A 23831-nucleotide genomic window follows, 5' to 3' on the forward strand; every position below is an offset into this window, starting at 1 on the left:
GCTGACGACTTCTCGGGGGAAGCCCACCCGGGAGAAGATCCCCATTAAGGCCCGGCCGACCACCGGGGCTGTTACTGTTCGCAGGGGCACAGCCTCGGGGTAGCGGGTGGCGTGGTCCACCAGTACCAGGATGAACCGATGTCCTTGTGCTGTACGGGGGTCCAGGGGCCCCACAATGTCTATTCCCACCCTCTCGAACGGGGTGGTGACAACTGGGAAGGGTTGCAGAGGTGCTTTGAGTTTGCGGCCGCTCTTCCCGCTGGCCTGGCACGTGGGGCAGGACCGGCAGTGGTTGAGGACGTCGTTTCTCATCTTTGGCCAGAAAAAGTGGGTCACCAGGCGACTGTAGGTTTTGTCCTGGCCCAGGTGTCCAGCCAGAGGGACATCGTGGGCCAAATTTAACAGGAAGTCTCTAAAACGGAGGGGCACCACCAGCACTCGACTGGCCCCTAACTCTGCGATTCTCTGTTCACTGTACAATAGGTCGTTGTCCCAATAGATCCAATGGGCTCCGGTGGTGTCCCCTGCGCTCTGGGCGAGGGCTTGCTGGCGGAGTCCCTCGAGGGAGGGACAGGTCTTCTGTTCTTGACGGAACTGTTCCTGGGTGGGCCCCCCTTCTTGACGCCACTGAGCCAGGTCGGGAAGGTCCTGGGGCTGAGCGAGCCCTTCGGGGGTTTGCTCTGGGGGGTCGGTATGGTCGGTGTCCTCTACTGGAGCGATCGGGGGAGGAGGTGCTGGCCATTCTGGTTCTTCTGATCGGGGGATGGCCCGGGCGGCCATGGACCGGGTGGTTACGCACGCCCAGTCCGGGAGGCCCAACATCCCCAGGTGCTCTCTTCTTTCTACGGCGGCCCACGGGGAACTCTCAAGATCATTCCCCAGGAGACAGTCCACGGGGGCATCATCTCGGACCGTCACCTTCAACATGCCGGAGACTCCTCCCCATTCGAAGGGGACGCAGGCCATCCGACATAGACTCTCCGAGTTGTCGGCTGAACGGACGGGGCAGAGAATGTTCGGCAGGATCTGCTCTGGTTTTACCAGGTGACAGCGGACGGCCGTCACACTGGCCCCCGTGTCACGTAGTGCTTCGGCCCGGCGTCCATTAATGTTCACCCACTGACTATATTTTCTGGTGTTGGCGGGTAGGGGAGCCCGCGGGACCATGTCTCTTCCCCCTAGGCACGCTAGAACCATGACGGCCGGTTCCCACTCTTGTCGTTCCTGTTCGCATTCTTCCTGTTCTTCGGAGATTTGTTCTCCCCCCAGGGCGGCGGCAGCTACCTGGCGGGGTCTCGGAGTTTGGTTCTGTGGACAGTTCGGGTCATTGGCGTAGTGGCCGACTCGCTGGCATCGGTGACACGTGACATTGGCTCGGAACCCCGGGCGCATCGGGGGGTTGCCCCGGCTGGCCGGGGGCGGGGTGCTGGCTGCGGGAGCGGCCGGGACGGTGTCTCTTCCTCGTCCCTGACCTCCTCCTCCTCCTCGGGGACGGTGCTGACCTTGATTGTTCCGGTTCTGTTCGTGCGGCCCTCTCCGGCCTACTCGGGTGCTTTCCCACCGGTCAGCTTCGGCGGCGAGTTGCCGTGGGTCAGTCAATTTACTGTCGAGGAGGTGCTGCCTGAGCTCGATGAAGCAGTTGTTAGAGAGGTGCTCCCACACCATGAGATTAAAAAGTTGCTCGTAGGTCGTTACGTGGCTTCCCTTGATCCAACCCTCGAAGGCTCGGCTGAAATAGTTGACATATTCCACCCAAGTTGTACCCGGGATCCGGGTGCAGTCTCGGAACCTCTGGCGGTACATTTCGGGTGTGAGCCCATATCGGGTGAGGAGGGCAGCCTTCATGTGATCATAGGATGACATCAGATGGTCTGGGAGCTGTAACAGGGCATCGCGGCCTTCATTGACGAACCTCCCCCATAGACCGGCTCCCCAGTCACTTCGATCGATCCGGTGGGAGGTCATGGCGATCTCGTAGGCCTTGAACCACTGTTGTATGTCGTCCTCTTGGACATACTCTCGAACGACATCCTTGGGGATGTGGACTTTCTTTTCTGTCGCTCCTGGGGTGCGCGGTTGCTCGGGCACCTCCAGTTCTTTGTTCTGCTTCCGTAGGTCTATTTCTGCCAGTTTGCGCTCGTGCTCGTACGCTAATCTTTTTTCTTCGAGCTCTCTCTGCCTCTGTTTTTCTTCCCGTTCTTCTCGTTGCCGCAGATGTTCTAGGTTCAGTTTTTGTTCGGCTAATTTTAGTTCACCGTCCATTTTGAGCCGTGCCATTTCTAACTCATGTAGTCTGTTTTTCTCTCTCTCTTGGATCTCTTCCTGCGAGAGGCCCGTTCTTCGCTCCTCGGGAGCCGTGGTGTTCCTCTCTGATGCTGCAATGTTTTGGTCCGGGGGTCTGGCGGCCCCGGTTTCTGCCCACGACTCAATGGCGTGCTTGAAATCGTCTTTAGTACTCAGACCGGTGGTAGCAATGCCTAGTTCAATGCAGAATTGTTTCAACTCACGATGGCTGTACTCTTCCAATTTCTCCATTTGGAATTTCTCGGTGGATCCGCTCTCTTTGGTTGTCATTGTGGTTTCGTCGTGGGGTGAGTTACTCTCTGTACGATTACGCGTTGATTCGGATCGCGCCGCTGGCCACCAATGTTAGACGGACCGGGAGGGTCGGCCGAGGACAAAGGGAGAGGTCTCCGGGGAGAGCCGTCTCCAGCGCTCGTACAGACGAATAACTTCCCCCCCACAGAGGTACACCACACAATGATAAGGTTTAACGTTCTTTATAAGCAATCTTTAGGTACGATAGAATGGTACAAGGAGGTCAGGACTCAGGGGTCCCCTCGATTCTAGTCTCTTGGTTGGGAAAGGGGGTAGCGGGACAGTCTTGTTACCAATCAGGTAGATGCGATGGTATGATGGATAGCTCACAATCCTCGAGCTCGGCGTTCGAGATGGACGGACCGCGGCAGCGCCAGCAGGTCCCGGTGAAGGTGGTAGTTACAATGGTCCGCGGCAGCGCCAGCAGGTCCCGATGAGGATGAAGGATGCAGAAGGTTGCGGCAGCGCCAGCAGGCAGGATGATAGTTCACATGGCAGGACTACGGCAGCGCCAGTAGTCCGTCAAGGATGAGTTCTTCACGGTGTCTCTCGACTCCAGGATACAACTGCCTTCCTGCTCTGGAGCTGCCCCAGTTATAGGTCTGGCGCCCTTTGATGTCCGGACCCTCGCACTTGGAGGTCGGGAGGTCCGGGATGAGGGAGTCCAGACACCCAGCAGGGGGGTGGAGCCAGCGCCCGGGGGAGCTGGGGGCGATCGGCACCTGGCGGGGGAGAGCCATCGACACTTCTTTCTCCCATTGACCTGCCAAGTGGTCCGTTCACCTCCTGGGTGGATGGTGGTGCCGGGATGTCGGGGCCTGGCCAGGCCCAGGGTTAGGGTCGAGCTGAGGCCATGCGGCCTCGTGGTGCCGTGTCCAAGATGGCGGCCGGGCCGGGCGAGGGAGCCGGTAGTGGTTCGGCCCCATGATACAGAGATGTCCGGGGGCAGGAATCCCGTCTTGGGACGGGGTGCGGGTCGCTTCTCTGGGTAACACCTGGGGGGCCGGGGCTCGGGCCCTGTCATGCGGGGAGGGAGCAAGCCCTTCATGTGGCCTGTCCAACACTCACAAAATGAATCTTTAAGACTATTTAGACTTTAAAAAAAAATGGAATGTCTCCTAGATTTAGAAGCTTGGAATGTTATGCAATATTTTCCCAAATGGATAACCCAAGATTGTCTGTGACCTCCTGGACTTTTTGTAAACAAATAGGCTATTGGTCTCCAGTAAAAAGAATAAATTACATTTACGTGACTACGATTGTCGCTGAAAGTGTCAGACTCTAGGATGTGATCAAACTCACGTACCTGAGTTTTCTGTAGGTAAAAGTATTGCAGTAAGTTTTTGGAAGGATGTTTTTAAGGGATTCATCTGATCTGTATTTTGTTCTTGTAACCAGGAAAAAAGATTCTTTTATTAACTGGTTTAACCGAAAGGAATAGGCAAATGAATTATTAGAGATTTATTTGTTTTACTAAGTGATTTTGACTAACTGCGAGTATTAAAATATTGAATTGATTTGTTAAAATTGTCAAATCTGTCATTGTTGGAAAATACCTACTTGAAATGTAATAACTTAATAAAAAAACAAGCTGTCTGGAACACTTTCTTTCATTTTTAGGATGACATTTAATTTTTCAGTACTTCTCATAAAATGTCTTTTCTGTGGACCTTTTCCTCCTTAATTCCCATATTTTATTTAATATTATTAAGTTAAGTTATATATTAAGTTGTAATAGTTATTTAGTATTGTATTGCTATTGGCTGAATATTACAGTTATTTATTTTGAGCTGTGCAATTTGCTTTATTTCTATAAGACAAAATTAATTACACATTTGTAATATTGAACGTCCTATAGGAAAATTGTAATAAAACTAAATTGCTCTAAATAACTAGGTGGCGGTCAGCAGGCCTATATTGCGAAGTTCTTAATAAGAGAGATTGAAGGGGATTCATCTAATGATGTAGTATCCTCTGTGGAATACATGGCTGTCCTGGCTGCCTCCTCTGATGTTAATATATGGTAATGAAATAGTCTGAGGGTGTGTAGAGCAGACGGGTAGCATCACCCCAGCCATGGCGGTGGCAATCTTAGCTGAGTCTGCATCTGTGCAGACACATTGGAGTGTGAGTTTTGAGTTTTAAGCACAGAATGTGTAGAGAGAGGCTCCCAGCGAAGTCTTCATACCCTTCTTGGGAACTGGCAGAGACCTGCATGTGATCTAGAAACCAGACTTTTTGTTATTTCAAAAATAGACGCTTCACGGTTGTTTATATGGTTACACACACAGGGGCCTGTGGGCCCCCTGCTGGGATGGTGGCATCACTCATGAATGCATTAAACAGTGTTGTAGGGGCACAGGTGCGAAAAAATAAAAGAGCGAAACAAAATGTACCCGCTGACGGATCAAAATACCTCATAAGAAGTGAGGACCTCTCAAAGGGGTTAAACAGAAGGGTGAGTTCTGGGTAGGAGAAAATATGGGGCTGGATAACATTTCGGAATGTCTAACTAACGTCTAACTCTAGCATATTTAGTTTTCATTAGTTTTGTTCTATTGTTGTATAGAAGTAAATTGATAAAATCAATTTCCAATTTGTCATAAATGCACTCCTGGGTTGGAAGATATCGCTGTTCAGAACTTGTACAATGAAGGCCTTGCGTTTAATGCAATTTACCAAAATCCGGCCCCAAAATGAGCCAGACATTCTCCGAGCATCCGGATTTGTTCATTGTAGACCTCAACAGCGAGACGTCTTTCAACCCTCAAATACATCAAAAGATGCCAATTTACACCTTTGTAATAGGATCCTGCAACAGAATGCATTAGGGCCTCCAAAGTAGACATGAACAAGGGAGTAAGTGAGCATGTGAATGACTGAGTGAGTGACTGTGTGAGTGAATGAGTGAGCGAGTGAGTTATAAGATAACCTTAAAAACACCCTGAATGCCATTTTGTGCCATCATCAGAGGCTGTTGCACCAGTGTATAGGCGGGCAGCAAAAACAGACGTGAGTGAGTGAATGATAACCTTAAACCCTGAATGCCAGTTTATACTACCATCAAAGGGTCTTGCAACAGAGTATAGCCGGTCAGCAAAAACAGATGTGAGTGAGTGAGCGAGTGAGTGAGCGAGTGACTGACTGAGCAATCGAGTATTAACCTTAAAAACACCCTGAATGCCAGTTTATACCACTATCAGAGGCTCTTTCAACAGAGTATAGCCGCGCAACAACAAAAGAGTATGTGAGTCAGTGCATAAAAGAGTGAAAATGTGAATGCGTGAATAAACGAATGAGTGAACGATACCCTGAAAATCACCCTCAATGCAAACATATACCATAAAAAGAGGCTCTTGTAAAAGAGCATAGTTGGTCTTCAAAGTGAGACATGGGTGAGTGAGTGACTAAGTGTGAGCACATGAGTGAGTATGTGTGTTTGAGAGACTGGAGATACCCTCAAAAATACCCAAATGCTCATTTATACGACCATTAGAGGCTCTTTCTGTAGACTTTAGTGGGCCTGCGCAACAGAAGTGGATGAATAAGGAGTCTGCGAGCACAAGAATGAGTGACTGAATGAGTGAAAGCGCAAACAAGCATGCAGCTGACTCAATGAATGCATGAGCAAGTGTCTTGGCAACTACATGTGAGAGAGAGTGAATAAATGTGTGGGTAGATGAGTGAGTTCATCAGTGGGTGAGAGCATGAGTGAGCTAAAAAGAGAATAAGTGAGTAAATGTATGAAAGAGTAACAGGTTTTGAGTGAATAAGTGCATGAGAGAGTGAGTATATCAGTAAGTGAGAGTAAACAAGTGAGTGACTGAGATAGCAAGCAAGCGCGTGTATGAGTAAGGGAGTGCGATGAGTCAGTGATTGCAGTTTCACAGGCTTCCAGCCCGAGATGCGTGATAAAGATATTCACATTAACCACATCTGTGAAGAAATGTCTGAACCCGCCAGTCACTGTCCTTCAAGAATCACAGACACCTAGAATTACAGGGCAGTGTCATGCCAGCCACAGCTGTCTCTGCCCTAATTACCCTTGAATGCAGTATTGTCATCAGAGTAATCCAGTAATCAGTGGTTGCTAATGATAAAAGCTGGAGTGCTTTGTACACAATTGTCGCGCAAGGCTATTCGCCCCATCTACTCGAAAGTGTGTACATTGGGAAAAGTGGCAATTTCACAAACCCTGATAACCTTCTCTCTCTCTCTCTCTGTCTCGCAGAAGGAGCTGAGCCTGCCTCGCAGAGGGAGCACGTGAGTCACGACTTTCTGTCTGCCACTCTTTGCTGTTACACTGATGTGATGTTCTAGGATGTTGGTCACACTTATGTAATTGTGTTTTGCGTTTACATGGTGAGAGTGGACATGGATCGACCCTTACAGCAGGATTTCTGTAATCCATTCCCCTGACCACATGTACCCTCACCGCAATTGTTGCTTACCCGACAGATTACTTCCTGTCTCGTACGACACCGTCTGTCAGTCCTGGATTTTACGTTAATGGCACTTCGCATTTTGGAGTCCTCAAATTCCATTTCCATTGCATCTTTGGTACTACAATACCCAGCAGGCAAATGGTGCCTAAAAGAGACCCTTTCCTCTCCTCCACTCCCCCATCCTAGGCCTTGAAGCAGGGCCCTGTCCTATCCTTCTGTGCTCCCCAACTTTACTTCCAAGCAAATGCCCCCTTCCTGCAAGCCTCTTAAGTCAGCTTCCGGTGGTATAGGGGTACATCTATTGTGAGGGTTACAGGGATTCATGTGCATGAAATATGGACACAGTCATATGTGAGACCTTCAGTCAGTCCTGAATTTTTTGAGAACCACACTTTGCAAAGCTAGCTTAGCTTCCCTGCAATGCTTGCTGCTCTTGTAGTACAGTCTGTGCCACTTTGTTTGGAAATGTCAGAGGTGGGCTCTTTTGAGGCATGTGATGATAAGAAGTGATTGGTATCAAGTGTATTGATTTTTCGCTCATCAATGTTGGGTTTGTTTCATCTATTACCACACTCCTGGCCAGGGCCCAAGGAGCAATATTATAAACAAACAATTCTTTGGGACAAATATATACGATATAGTAGAATGAAGAAAAACTTGAATTTTTCCTCCCCTCGAGGTTTTCTCTCTTGACTGATTCAATATCAATGTTTTTTTTTTGTTTTTTAAACTTTATTTATCTTTTATAATCAAATCAACAATAAGATCTCATCGCTATGCTGGGAAGTAGACTAGAATAGATCTCGCTGTTTATGCTGCAAAAGGCCAAATCAGTGAGCCAGTCCTGCGTCATCGTTCAATATCAATTCAAATCATGGACAACGGGCAGTTCAAACAAGAGTCTTGAAAAAGATTTTTTTTTTTAAATCAAAACCTTTTTATACGTATCTTTTTTGGTGCATGCATATACACAATTGAATATTCTTATATACAGTACATCTTCTTTTCTTCAACAAAAACACAATACTTAAACCTAATCTAAATATTTCTACTAGTTCCTATTACCCTATAAACAAGTCAGGATGCTTTCAAATTTTAGAAAAAAAGAGCATTCCTTTCAACAAAACGTCCCAAGGAGCAGCAACTGTTTTTTTCCAGACTTTAATCGCATTGAAAACAATTCATTTTCTGATAAAGTAAGCGGCTGTTGTCAACCTCAAATGTGGGTGGGGTTATCAAACTATATTTACTCTGCAGGTCTGAGAAAAACATGTTGACCCGGAACACATGGGATCAACTTTATGATGGGAGGTGGCTAGAGTTGAATCCTTTTTCTGTTTCAAGTGTCCTGTTTGCACATTCCATATGTAAATATTGTAAGTTGTTTTTATAATGTGTGTCTGCACTTACCCGTGGTGTGGCCGGTGGTTGCCTTGCTTCACCACCCATTGTTGAGTCCAGGAACTTTGCCTGCCTATAATATTTTAAGACGGTGGGGGTGTTGTTGCCAGTAGAGATACGCTTTATCTGTTAGCATCGCCTTCTTTTCTATTGAATTTAGGTAACTGGAATTAATCTATGTACCTTTTTTAAAAGGCAGCACAAATTACATCAACATGTTCTATATTCTTTCATGTTGAATGTCCACACATAGTTTGAGAAATAACAAATGGAGTTAATCCGCCCCTACGTTAAAGACCACACTAAGGGCCTTATGTAGGTGGGCTGGCATTTACCACTTCATAAATACCGAATCATACCGATTCGGTATTTATGAAGTGGTAAATGCAATGTAGGTAATGAGTCGGTAAATATTACCGAATCGGAAAAATTCGGTAATTACCGAATCGGTAAATACCGATTCGGTAATGGGGGAGCACATGCAAGGGTGGCAGGGTGTCACATTGACACCCTGTTGCACCCCTGATTCGGCCATGTGTGCACATGTGGCGCACATACATGCCCTAAGGGCATGTATGTCTGCCACATTGCACACTTAAACGTGCACAAAAATGCTTTTTTTCACCTATTCGTCATTTACCACCAACCTTTAGTTGGTGGTAAATAACGAATCCCCACACCCACCACACACTCCCCCTACATCTCATTTCATGATTCGGTATTTACCGAATCGGTAATATTACCGATTCGGTAATTTTACCGATTCGGTAAATACCCCCCTACATCTCAAAAGCCAAAATACCGGTCGGTAACGGTATAATTACCGAAAATCGGCCGTTACCGACCGGTATTTGGCTTCCTACATGAGGCCCTAAGTGGTGTAAATCTTTCAAATCACCCTACAGTGATTACATGTTTGAATGATCATAGGATCATAGTTTAAGATTATGTTTGGATTATTAGATTTTAATTTGCATCACATTGTCCTGTGTTGAATGGTTATTGGCTGAATACCTTTCTCTCTGTATCAAAAACCATTGACTGATGTTGAACGCTTCTCAGAATTGATCACTCAGTCGAAATGGTCTAATATTTTCTTTAGTTTAGAAAATTAGATTATTGTCTCAGTGTGCTAAGGACCGAAACATGACTGTATGATTTATAACGCAACGAGGGCCAATACCTTGTTTCCATATTAACCAGGATTTGGGATATCACAGCAATAGCCCGTCTTTGGTTCTCAAACGTATCTAGAAACTGTCTCCCTTCACTTTCATTGTAAATGCAAATGACTTCTAGATTTTTGCGAAGGCCGGGCAGCCACCACGTGTGTGTATAGAACTGGATATGGCGTTCCGAAGTAGACTCCACTGTCTATGCAGAGACGTTTCGATCTTAACCGTTTCACACCACAGTAGGGTTGACAAATTCCCAAGAAGTAGGTTTGGTCCCCGCTTTGATAGCATTAAAAGGGATCCATCGTCCGCCAGAAAGCTGCGGTACGGCACTCCGTACTATATGTTCTCAATAGTTGATGCACTCTTTATCTGATCTCTTAACCCACTTGCCACCAACTGCCTACTTTTTCTCAACATTCCTGTTTAATCTTACACCGCACACGGTCTTACCAAAGTCTACAACGTCTCTGGAATCAGCATGTGTACCACACCATACGCTTCCTTTGTTACTTACGCTACATCCAGCTAACTCACCCGCTATCACCTATCCTGGATAAAATACACCCACTATTTTGTACTAGTATCGGCTTCCGGTCCACAAACACACGGCAACACTTGTTTGTACGGGGAGTGGAATTCCGAGATGTCTGAGAATTATCCACCCATGTTGTTATCCACTGACAGATTTCTTCAGGTCAAACCTTCTGGAATTCCAAAGTCATAGAAAGATGGCAAAACATGAGAATTTTGTGTGTTAAATACCAATTAAAAATAATACGCCTCATTTCCAATTCTACAATTTGAAATAAAATGTATTTACCACACCTGTAAACCCCAGTAATGGTGTTTATTCAGTGTGGTGATAACCACAACCATTTCCAACCTACTCAGAATTAGAATCTAAGTCGAGGGCTTAGGCTTTTGTTCGGATGTGTTTGATAGTCTTGCCGTGCGCGCACTGGGGTATGACATGTGTAGTTCATTTGTTCAAAAATGTTTTTAGAAGTTTTATGTGCTTTTTTCTTTTAAAACTTCTCTTGTGCGAAACTAATGTGTATCACTGATGTTGGTTTAGAATCCTACACCCTGTAGTTGGGGGTGTTGTGAAGGAGTTTCCTCTGAACGTTAAGTGGAGTCAGCACTGACCCTTGGGGGGCTCCACCCTAGGCTGGATTGCGCCTACTTTGGGATCCTCGCTTCATGGTGGATGCTTGTATAGTGCCGAACACTGTTCTTACACCTAGAGTAAGCGCTGTTAGGTCAGAGTCGGAAGGAGGGCGTCTGACAGTGGAGCAGGGAGGCAGAAGGTCCCTTCGCAATGAGGCCAAATAGACAGATGTTCCAGGTTTGAATGTATATTCATTCCTAATCTAAAGACCTCCCTTCGAACACTCAGGTGGTCAGGATAAGGGTGCCAGTTTACTCCAAGCCACCAAGGACTCAGTGTTCCTGTTCAAAGGGATTTTAAACATCAAAATTCACTCTGGGGATTCTAGTCCTTTTTCACTCCTGGTAGTTGTAGTCCTGACTCACTCCTGGTAGTTGTAGTCCTGGCTCACTCCTTGGAGTTGTAGTCCTGGCTCACTCCTGGGAGTTGTAGTCCTGGCTCACTCCTTGGAGTTGTAGTCCTGGTTCACTCTTGGGAGTTGTAGTCCTGGCTCACTCCTTGGAGTTGTAGTCCTGGTTCACTCCTGGGAGTTGTAGTTATGGCTCACTCCTTGGAGTTGTACTCCTGGCTCACTCCTGGGAGTTGTAGTCCTGGCTCACTCCTGGGAGTTGTAGTCCTGGCTCACTCCTGGGAGTTGTAGTCCTGACTCACTTCTAAGAGTTGTAGTCCTGGCTCACTCCTGGGAGTTGTCGTCCTGGCTCACTCTTAAGAGTTGTAGCCCTGGGTCACTCCCGGGACTTGTAGTCCTGGCTCACTCATGGGAGTTGCACTCCTTGTTCACTCCTGGCAATTGTAGTCCTGGCTCACTCCTTGGAGTTGTAGTCCTGGCTCACTCCTTGGAGTTGTAGTCCTTGTTCACTCCTGGGAGTTGTAGTCCTGACTCACTTCTAAGAGTTGTAGCCCTGGGTCACTCCTGGGACTTGTAGTCCTGGCTCACTCCTGGGAGTTGCACTCCTTGTTCACTCCTGGGAGTTGTAGTCCTGGCTCACTCCTGGGAGTTGCACTCCTTGTTCACTCCTGGGAGTTGTAGTCCTGACTCACTTCTAAGAGTTGTAGTCCTGGCTCACTCCTGGGAGTTGTAGTCCTGGCTCACTCTTAAGAGTTGTAGCCCTGGGTCACTCCCGGGACTTGTAGTCCTGGCTCACTCCTGGGAGTTGCACTCCTTGTTCACTCCTGGCAATTGTAGTCCTGGCTCACTCCTTGGAGTTTTAGTCCTGGCTCACTCCTTGGAGTTGTAGTCCTGGCTCACTCCTGGGAGTTGTAGTCCTGACTCACTTCTAAGAGTTGTAGCCCTGGGTCACTCTCGGGACTTGTAGTCCTGGCTCACTCCTGGGAGTTGCACTCCTTGTTCACTCCTGGCAGTTGTAGTCTTGGCTCACTCCTAGGAGCAGTAGTCCTGGCCCATTTCTGGCAGCCGTAGGCCTGGGTCACTCCTGGGAGTTGCAGTCCAAGGTCACTCCTGGGAGTTGTAGTCCTGGCACTCTCCTGGGAGTTGTAGTCCTGGCTCACTTCTAAGAGTTGTAGTCCTGGCTCACTTCTAAGAGTTGTAGTCCTGGCTCACTTCTAAGAGTTGTAGTCCTGGCTCACTTCTTACAGTTGTAGTCCTGGCTCACTCCTGGGAGTTGTAGTCCTGGCTCACTTCTAAGAGTTGTAGCCCTGGTTTCTCCTGGGCGTTGAAGTCCTGGCTCACTCCCGGAAGCTGTAGTCCTGGCTCACTCCCGGAAGCTGTAGTCCTGGCTCACTCCCGGAAGCTGTAGTCCTGGTTCTCTTCTGGGAATTGTAGTCCTGGCTCACTCCGGTGGACTAGAACCAGAGAAACCTTTGCTTTATGACATAAAGTCATTTGAAGACCCCAGGCCGGACCCTCCTGCCTCTTACAGGACTAAAGGTTACTGCACCCTGAGGACTTCCTGCTCCCAACAGGACACTCATGGAAGAAACCATTGTCTCCCAGCCCTCCAGGGGCAGGGGTATCGTGAGTCGACGAGTGTCACTCAGGAACAGCTTTGAACAGTGGGGCAGCCCATGAATAATGCAGGCACCAGCGAGGGGGAGGCAGAGAGGGTGCTGTGAGCGCCAGGTCCCCGTCACGCGCCGTCACGTGGCTGGTGGAGAGCGCCACCACGGCAGATGGAGGCGCGGTTACTCATCAGGAGACCAGCTGCCCTCCCCTCCATGGCAGATGCGAGCACTGTTGTGTTAACTCTGCATACATCTCAAAGTCACGCGAATGTACGCGTCCTTCTGTGTGTACCCGCACCCCGGAACCAGCCGGAGCGAAGAACGGTGGAACCGGACAGGTGATGAGAGGACGTTGCCTTTTTAGGGGACCATGCACATACATCACAATAGTGAACATTTACCCGTAGAACACAAAAAATAAAATAGCAATTGAAAGTTACGTAATAACCTGTGTTTTTTCATTACCTTACAATTATGCACACATATCAATCTCAAAACGTTAAACAAAGAACTGGGGTTCGAAACAGAATCTACGTTATATGAGCTGGGTACACAAACATGTGTTTTTAGTTCTTTCTTAAGGGGTAGGATATTCGATTATTTTAAATGCCCTAAAAAGTGAAGCATTCTTAGCTTTTTACTGTCTTAAGAACCTTTCCTATGATTGTCATAAAAAGCACTATCTGTATGAGCATGGTGCTGCACCAGAAGGGCCCCGGCACAGGGCGCTCACCACCAGGACACGCCTTTAGAGAGCTCACACTCCTTTACCCAGACAACCATCTTCGAAAACTTCAACAAGGTGCGCACGATGAACCCACGCCCAGGAAAGGTCAACCTACAGTGGCCGAAGAATGACGTAATAGCTGGTGGCCATACCGTAGCTACTGGAACAGACTGTGATGTCATCGGTGACATGGCATGATCTTTGGTTAGTGAGACGCGGATCAGATGCGAATGCTAATAGTGTCTGCTTCAGAATGAAATGTTGAAAATAATGTACAGGTGAGTAACATTTAAACTCAGGTGTATCACGTGACTCGTGGAAACATACGTCATGAGGAATCTCTCCCATCCCTCGGTGCATGCAGTATATAAAATAATGCCTGGCGTTGACAGCTCCATTGCTTACCCACTGGTCCAAACGTCAACACCTTGTTTACCCACCTCACCACCAGGCCCGGTTCCAGGAATTTCCATCTGGATGGGTCAAGAGTTTGTTCGAGTGGGCCAATGTGGGACCAATTTTGGTCAATTCTGTAAGATAGCCTACAAGCCCAAGGGTTACATCATATCTTCTTCCTAACAGGCATACAGAGCACATAAAGAGTTACTTGAGAGTAAGAGCTGAAATCCAACCATACAAAAACCTGTTGTGTTTGATTTAATTGATCAATGTCGCTCATTAATAATCTGGGCCACATGCAGGATCCACGTGACAACTGTCGCCCGTTGGTTCACTATTAGCACTGTCACCAGTGTGAGGACGGGGGCAGGAATGACTGTAAGCTCAAGGTTAAAAACTATCACTTTCAATAAGCACTTCTCAGTGCAGCCCCATATTGTGACATTAATGTCAAAGCTTCCACGTGTTAAATACACTTTTTTGAATTTTGAAGAGAATGTATCATATTTTACGTGATGTTTGCAGTGTGTTTTACATTGCAAACATTTTCAGGGCTCGGCTCGTGCCTGGGCTCTAAGAGCCAAGCCAGAGCCTGCGCTCGTCTCTCACTGTTAATTTGTTTGCTCGTCCACCTGTAACCCCAAAACATATCGCCCAATTTCAATTTTAGAGACAGTGAGAAAAACATTTCGACGTTCTGGCGTTGAGATGAAGGAAGTACTGAACAGGTGCCTTCTCCGTGTGGCCACTTGTGGCCTCTTCTGCCGTGATTGGGTGGGCCAAAGGTGGTCATGTTTGGGTGGGCCTGGCCCACCCGGCCCCCCTGCTAGGACCGAGCCTGCTCACCACTAAGTTCACAGCCTTGGAGTCAAAAACATTTGAGCCAGGATCAAGCCAGAGGCCTGGCTCGAGCTCCTCTTGGAACCTCAAGCCCAAAAGAAGTCGAGCTTAAGTGCGCCTTCGGCCTTCCACCCGCGCCCTACCGTCATGCATATAGAATTAAAAACAAAGCATCAACATTTGGTGTTAAGAAGAAGAGAAAGAGATAGCCTTCTGATGGGTCAATAGAGTAATGTGAAACTAGAAAATATGGGACCCATTCTGGCTTTCCTACCAAACTGTGTGATCCTAGGAAAATATTTTATTTTACAAAGTCTCCTTTTTCTACATTATCAAATATCAGAACACCTTCCAACACGTGAGATCATGGTCGGCGTTGTGCAAAAATAATCTGATGTACTGGGGTGAAACGCTTCTGCTTGTTTGAGAAATATCCTTTTTTTTCAGTTTCAAAGACACTATCATAATTTCACAAGATGTTCGGTGCATGATTCAGCTCCCAACAATTTTCAGGGCTCGGCTCGAGCACGGGCTCTTAGAGCCCAGCCAGACCCTTAGCTCGGCTCGGCTGCCCCTGTTGATTTGTCGGCTTGTGCACCTTTGATGCTTTCTCAATGATATGTCTTCCAAGCTCAGAATCTTAGCCCAAAAACTGGCTCTACTGCATTTCTACCAAACTCACACAACTTCTTGTTTGAGTTATGAGGAAGCGAATCACTGTGAAGCTGAACTGCCATGGCACCACTCAGTATGACATGTGTGTGACATATCTGAGTAGGAAAACTATGAAAGAGGCCACACCACACATGCTCCAGAGAGGCGGGACTCCCTGCATGATGTATCCGAACACAAATATGTTCTCCTGGAGGCAGGACTATCTGTCTCAAATATAAGAGCAAGGATGCACTGAGAGAGGCCACATTACTCTGCAAGAAGCCTTTATGCATATATGCCAAAGGACCTGATTCAGGCAGGAGATACACGATTTTTGAAGCCAAAAATGACTTTAATTTAGCTGTCTCCCACACAGTGCTTAATTTGAGCCTGTGGTTTGCAGTGCTTGACCCCGGCACTTAATTGTCAACACAGGCCCTTATGACAGTCTGCCACATGGTGGCACTGTTTGTCTAATTTTGAAATGAGCACAGCAGTAGCTGTTTAAAATAATCACATGCATTAAAAATGAATCCAACATGCAGCACACACCATTCTTACAGCTTTAGGTGGTCTGCAATAGTTTTAATTGTCACACTTGCAGGAGTGTGATGGTTAATATATATATATATTTTTACAAATTAAGCACAGCTCCCACCTAAAGTTTCCTCATCTTCAATAGAAGTCAATGGGAAAAATAATTCTCCCAATTTATTATTAAATCTCCCACTTTCACCTCAAAAATATTGATATGTATGTTTCATGCTTCCTGGGGGTGGGAATTCTGTAGGATGCATCTGAGCAGGGAAGCTCTGATTGGGGTCAAGTCCAGTCTTTCCTGAGTCTGTGCATCTAGAATAAAGTGTTGGAGCACAAAGGTATGAAAGAGGCTATATCAGCCTGCAATGAGCCCAAATGCCTCTCGGGGGTGGGACTTCTTGTCTGAAGTATCCTATCAGGGGTGCTCAGGAAGTGGTCATGCCACCTTGCCATGAGCCTGCAACACGCCTTCACCTTTTCATTGTAGCATCTTAGCAATAAGTCTTAGGTGGGTGAGCCGTGAAGACCGCAACAGAGGAGCAGAAAATGAAACTCTGTTCTTACACCACAGATGCAGGGGTCCCCACTGTTACAGGGGCTGAAGAGTTAATCAACAAGAGGCTAGCACTGACATGTTGGCGCAGGGATAGGCCCCAGGAGGGCATGAAATTTGGGTGCACTCCCAGAGGTGGGGGATCCCCTGAAAGCTTGAGCAGGGCTTGAGCAAGATGCCTGGCTCTGGCTCAGATCGAGGCCAAAATGAACCAAGGTTTAATGTGAGGCCTTGTAGCTTTTTGACTACAAATGCCAACCATGCAAGGTACTGGTGGCAATCCCAGCCTCGGCTCCACTTCCTGTCCCAGCCTCGGGTCCACTTCCTGTCCCAGCTGCGGCTCCACTTCCTGTCCCAGCCTCGGCTCCACTTCCTGTCCCAGCGTCGGCTCCACTTCCTGTCCCAGCCGCGGCTCCACTTCCTGTCCCAGCCTCGGCTCCACTTCCTGTCCAATGCTCGGCTCCACTTCCTGTCCCAGCCTTGGCTCTACTTCCTGTCCCAGCCGCGGCTCCACTTCCTGTCCAAGCCTCAGCTCCACTTCCTGTCCCAGCCTCGGCTCCACTTCCTGTCCCAGCCGGGGCTCCACTTCCTGTCCAAGCCTCGGCTCCACTTCCTGTGAATCCCGGCAAGTCTCCCTGTGCTAAAAAAAAAGTGCAAGTGGTCTCTAGCTGTTGTAAAGCGCTTGTATGTCCCGGGGAGGTTCACCTGCCCAAAACATAATGTGGATTCTGCCTGTCACTCGGCTCTAATCTCGTCTTCAAAGAATTAGGGACAAAGTATGAATCGCTGATGTGCAGAACGAAGTGTCCTTCTAGTGGCTGAATTGCACAGTGTGAAACTGGAAAATCTGGGCTCAATCCGGCTTCGCTGCTACATTGTGTGTTCCTCGGCAAATACTTTGTTTCCAAGCCTTCTTTTTGTTCATTATCACATATCAAGGATGTTCGCTATACACAACCTTCTCTTGTGACTGATGTAATAAACTATATTGTGGATTTGTGTACAGTAAGAATCTAGGCCACATATAGGGTACACATGACAATTGACGTGCCTCTTATTTCAGTAATACCTTTGTCATCAAGGCGGGTTTTTTTTTTTTTCGGTTTAAATACTTTCATTTTTAGTAAATACTGTTCGCTATAGAGACATGATCTGATGTACTAAGGTAAGACGCTTCCCTATCTTAAAGATATGTTTATTTTTATTTTTAAGACACCTTATCATATTCTAACATGTTTGTTGCATGATTTATATGTCAAATATTTTCAAGGCTCAGCTCATGCACGGGCTATTACTCGGCTCGAAGACGGGCTCTGAGAGCCGACTCTTGGCTCGACTCTGGCTCGGCTCTCCCTGTTAATTTGTTGCCTCGTCCACCTCCATATCCTCCCCTGTCCTCATTTCAAATAATCTGCGAGTTCTGACAAGCCAGGCATACCCCTGCTCCATGATAATGCAAATATCATATCTTTTTTTCATCTTAACTGAGTGGAAAATGGATTTTTGCAATATTGACAGCAGCTCTGAAAGCAGCCAAAAATACAGGTTGCCATGGAGACATCTCTGCGTTGAGTCATACATCAAGCAAGCAGCACGTTGCCTCGTTGGCTAGCTCGACCATATGAGTACTGCACCGCTGAAAAGCGTGATATTGTATTTTAAGCAAATTACAGTCTGTGTATTGCTCGTGGGGTTCGGAATCTACCGTGGGCGCCTTGCAAGCTGTTGCTTTCGGCAAGTCACGGTTTAGGATTGCTAGCTCCCTTCATGCCATGGCAGACACAGTTTCCATTCCTGGGCTTTTTGTGTGACAACCTGATGCATTCTGGGTGATGTAGTTCGGGATTCGTTCCATTGACTTAGTTAGTCTGACACCTGAAAGCAATAAGGGAAACGAAAACCAAGGACTAAGCAGGCAGTCCCAGTTGGAAAGAAAAGTTTACTGTTATATGAAAAATTGGGTTTCATGTTTTCAGTTTGGTATGGAGTGTAACAAGATTTGTCATAGTCCAGCCACTCTGTGGTATCTGAAAAAAACCTGAGATGCAGAACTGATACTAAAATACCACTGTTTCCTTTTATTTTCGAGGGCTGCTGTCATTAGTATATCGCCTCTCAGACAGTAAAATAATTTAATTGGTTTGTAGAAAACAACAATGAAATCTTAATACAATCAAAATCCCATTAAAATATACATTCACCATAAGGATTAAGATTTAAAACATACATTGATTTCCTAAAAACATCCACAATAATAGGGAAAATCCTGGTGAGCAAGACACTGCTACACTGCAGCTCCAGATATATTTTTATTATAAATTCAGATCTTTGCTTTCACACCGTCGTAATATTGTACGTATTATATTGAATTTGCTATTAATAAAAGTAAGTAAAAGACTCATAAAGCACGCAAATGCCCGAGGGCGTCTTGGCACTAGCGTCAGACAACAAGCCCAGACAGGAAGACCTAATGCCCCGAAGAGCGCGCGATGAGCAAAGTTTTAAGCTGTTTCCCAAATTGCTGCAAATCAGATAGCGCATTAAGCGTAAAAGGAAAACTATTCCACGGTTTGCAAGTAGCACATGAGAAATGTCAGCCACCCCAGCGGGCTTTGTAGAATCTGGGATCACCATCGTTTCGGCGATCGAAGCGTGCGCTTGCGGGTATACCATTGTAATGTTTTTTTAGAGAAATCAGGGCCAGCGATGTGAATAGCCTTGCGTACCATGCACAGAGCCTTAAAATTCACCCACTCCCGAACTGGGAGCCAGTGAAGGTCAGTGATGGTTTGAGAGACCAAACTAAATTTAGGGATCTTCACAAGCAACCGGGCTCGGCATTCTGGAGAGTTTGGAGCTTGCTCAAGAGACGTTTTTGAATCCCGACATACAGAGCATTGCAATAGTCGGTCCTAGAGATGACCAAGGCAACAATGACCATCGTTTCGAAGCTCTGGAGGAATGAAAGGGAAAATCTTCCTCAAGATTCTGAGCAGGAAGAACCAGGACGAGGTGACCTGTTTTATTTGAGCCGAAAAAGATAGTTTTCTGTCTAAGAAGACACCTAGGTTTTAAGCCTTGTTTACTGGAGAGGGGAGCAGGCCAGGATTTTGGTGGCCCCAAGAAACTGTCCCGGAGGATCTGTTCTTCCCAAATAAGAGTCCCTCTGTCTTATCTGAGTTTAATTTGAGGCAATTATCCTTCGTCCGAGTGACAATTTATGCCATACCATTGTTGAACTGTTTGGTCACCTCTTTGACGTCTCACGAGACTGAGACTACATTCTGCGTGTCGTTGGCGTAGGAGATCAGAGAAACCACAACATTGAATCAGGTTGACCACTGGCTGCTGGTAACCAGAAAAGTACAATTTAAGGAACTATGTATGGCGCGCCGTGCGAGATATGGATCTGGTCCATAGATTCTTCATCAATTTATCAAACCCTACAAGGCAGACAGAGATTTTAGGTCTGCCAAGCCAGGTCTTCTCACCGTTCCAAGAGTTAAGAGGGCCAGAGGTGGCAGCCGGTCCTTCTCCTGCCTGGTTCTCAAGCCGTGGAACTCTCTGCCCGTCCATCATTCCCTTTGGTATCGCTTTGTCGATCTTAGGCTGGCTGACAACCTGTCTAGCTTTGGAAAGCAACTGAAAACTCACTTGTGTGTTTAAGGGGGGGTGGTCTCCGGCAGGGATGGCTAGTGATGGGAAAGCCCAATACAAGTAGCCACAAGCTTAATAAATGCTGCTAATAATAATACATATTGAAAAAAGTGGGGCTCAAGGCTGATCCGTGGGTGACCCCACATGGAAGGAAAAAAGGTTCAGACACAAAATCGCCCTTTGCTCTCTATCTGATGGAAATTAACTTAAAAGGAAGAGGGCAGAATCCCTGATGCTGCTGGACTCCAGCTGGTCGCTTAACGGTAAGTGGGTGACGGTATTGAATGAGGCCAGTAAGTCCAGAGGAATTAAAGCCACATTACCACTCTAGTCCATTCTAGATCTAATTTCTTACATAGCAGCTGCCCTGGCTGAATTGGACCAGGGATTGAGTCTAAATCCGAAACAGTCTAAAAGATGGTGTTTATCAAGGAAAGACAGGAGTTCAGCACCCAGGGCCTTCTCAAGAACCTTGGCCGGCAAAGGAAGGCGTGAAATTCGTTGGTAGTTTTTCGCATCTTGGGGGTCAAGGGAAGGTTTCTTGAGTAGGGGAAGAACAACTGCCTTCTTTCAAGCTGCAGGAAAATGCCCTGAGACTAGGCCTGGGCGGTAAATTCCGTTCCGCTCGCGCAATTTGGGTAATTTCGCGTTCTGCGGAGAACGCGAAATTGCCCAACATTCTGCGTTCCGCGGCTTCGCGGAATTTTTTGCTTGTTCGCGTTCTCAAAATGTGTGTTCGCAAGATATTTCCCCCCGAGCACGCAAACAGCGTTCGCAAACAGGAAAAAAGCATCGCAAACAAGCAATTCCACGTGTTCGCGGAATTTCTGCGTGCTCGCGGTGTTTTTTTACCATTTCGCGGAGCTTTGCATAGCGCGACTACGCAGATTCCACCCACCCATACCTGAGACCAAAATATCATTTAGTAAATCCGATAGATTAACTGCTACTGTCCCAGAGATGCTGTTTTTGTGGTCTCAGTAAGATCGGCAACTTCATCACTGGTGAGAGGGGGGAATGCTGAAAAAATATTGGATATATCATTCGGCCTATTACTTCTGGGTTTAGAGGATTTGTCACTCAGATTGGAGGTAAATTCATTATAGATTATATTGGCCTTTTATTGAAAAAAGTCAGATAGTTTATTGCACAGGAAAAGAGTGCACATCATTAACAGATTTGCGAATTGGCTGGATTCCATGGAGCTGAGCAAGCTTTTTGTTTTCAACCTCGGAAGCATGAGAAACAGAGGCAGCCCTACCAAGCTTCATACTGTGGCCTGTGTGTTGCATACAGATCTTGCTAGCTGATGTCAGCTCGCTGTGCAATCTCACGGCTGATCCTGGAGTCCAATGAAGCGTCCAGGCTAAGGTTAATATATTCCGAATATGGCAGATAAATTCACATTCAAGTGGCTTTTGAGGACCCACGCTCTTACACAGATAAAGAATTATGGAAATATATGGGCCCACACTGCAGGTCCTCCCCTCAGGTGCACCTTGATTTCAAGTATAATTGCTGCGTGGGTGTTGGAGGACGCTTGTCGCAGAGACGTGTAGTGAAATACTTTGCCTGCAGGAGTCTAGATACACGGCAAACGCGCCCATTTATACAGCCATGCACTTGTTGCATATGGGCGATTTGCAAAGTTTTTTTTTTTATCAGTAGTTTGTCTAAATTCTGTTTTTGGTGTGAATTATTCCAGAATTTCCATGAGTGGGACAGGCTTATGGAAGAAAGTTGTGGAAATTGGCAATTTTTCATTAATATGCAGATATTAAAATTGGCCATCTTCAGCGAACTCATTTTATCCACTTCAATAGGAAACAAGCATCGGCAAAGCTAATAGTGGAGAAGTGTGGCTCACTGGTTAGAGGAGGCATACCCTGAAGCAGAGGTCAGACCCGGGACCAGGGTTCAATTCCCGACGCGGCAGGGTCTGAGCCCAAGTGTCCACGGACTCGATAATTCTCACTTCGGTGCCTACTCGAATCATGGGTTCACACTCTGCAACTCTGGGCAATAGCTTGCTTAATCTCCACTACGGCCCCCCCCGCGGCGGGATGCCTGGCTTTCACCTTGGGGATGCCCAGTACGGGTTATCTCACAGGGATAAAGCCAGGACGGGTTCCCAATGCAAGCGCCGAGATGCCCAAGGGTAAGTCGAGCGCTATCTAAGAACACACATACATACATTTCCCCCCGAGCATGCAAACAGCATTCGCAAACAGGAAAAAAGCATCGCAAACAAGCAATTCCACGTGTTCGCGGAATTTCTGCGTCCTTGCGGTGTTTTTTTACCATTTCGCGGAGCTTTGCATAGCGCGACTACGCAGATTCCACCCACCCATACCTGAGACCAAAATATAATTTAGTAAATCCGATAGATTAACTGCTACTGACCCAGAGATGCTGTTTTTGTGGCCTCAGTCAGATCGGCAACTTCATCACTGGTGAGAGGGGGGAATGCTGAAAAAATATTGGATATATCATTCGGCCTATTACTTCTGAACTTAGAGGATTTGTCACTCAGATTGGAGGTAAATTCATTAAAGATTATATTGACCTTTTATTGAAAAAAGTCAGATAGTTTATTGCACAGGAAAAGAGTGCACATCATTAACAGATTTGCGAATTGGCTGGATTCCATAGAGCTGAGCAAGCTTTTTGTTTTCAACCTCGGAAGCATGAGAAACAGAGGCAGCCCTACCATGCTTCATACTGTGGCCTGTGTGTTGCATGCAGATCTTGCTAGCTGATGTCAGCTCGCTGTGCAATCTCACGGCTGATCCTGGAGTCCAATGAAGCGTCCAGGCTAAGGTTAATATATTCCGAATATGGCAGATAAATTCACATTCAAGTGGCTTTTGAGGACCCACGCTCTTACACAGATAAAGAATTATGGAAATATATGGGCCCACACTGCAGGTCCTCCCCTCAGGTGCACCTTGATTTCAAGTATAATTGCTGCGTGGGTGTTGGAGGACGCTTGTCGCAGAGACGTGTAGTGAAATACTTTGCCTGCAGGAGTCTAGATACACGGCAAACGCGCCCATTTATACAGCCATGCACTTGTTGCATATGGGCGATTTGCAAAGTTTTTTTTTATCAGTAGTTTGTCTAAATTCTGTTTTTGGTGTGAATTATTCCAGAATTTCCATGAGTGGGACAGGCTTATGGAAGAAAGTCGTGGAAATTGGCAATTTTTCATTAATATGCAGATATTAAAATTGGCCATCTTCAGCGAACTCATTTTATCCACTTCAATAGGAAACAAGCATCGGCAAAGCTAATAGGTCTGATATTGACTGCCAGCCGTTTGGCTTTGTAAGTGCTTGTTTTCTCATGCTTATTTAAAATATTATTGTTATTGTTATTGCTGTATACCAGAAAAATACACATAACCCAGTAGTGTTTGTAGCATTCACAATTAGAATGCATCCTCAATATAAAACAACTACACTTACAAGGGGAACTAAAATTGTTACGCAACACAACATGAAGAAACCTTTTAATGTATGCAGCAGAAAAATTGTTGACTATAAAACGATTAGAGGATAAACTTTTCTGCAGCCCTGAACCACATCTCACAATTGAGACCAAATCGAATATCTTGATAGTTGTAACTCACTTGCGTTAGTCATAAAATTGTCTGACTATGATGAATGTGCCTGAGGAGGTCCATATTGCCCTCAAGCATCCATACTCT

The 23831-nt window shown here is 46.6% G+C and overlaps 1 protein-coding gene across 1 annotated transcript in view; it reads left to right on the forward strand.

Annotated features, from left to right (window-relative positions):
• MAST3 (microtubule associated serine/threonine kinase 3) overlaps window positions 1-23831 on the forward strand; it is a 268364-nt gene that overhangs the window by 67054 nt on the left and 177479 nt on the right. Inside the window, exon 2 of the mRNA XM_085638360.1 lies at window positions 6830-6861. Coding sequence (XP_085494486.1) covers window positions 6830-6861 — 32 coding nt within the window. The remainder of the gene's footprint in view (window positions 1-6829; window positions 6862-23831) is intronic.

The sequence above is a fragment of the Triturus cristatus genome, chromosome 12 (assembly GCF_964204655.1).
Source record: "Triturus cristatus chromosome 12, aTriCri1.1, whole genome shotgun sequence".
NCBI lineage: Eukaryota > Metazoa > Chordata > Amphibia > Caudata > Salamandridae > Triturus > Triturus cristatus.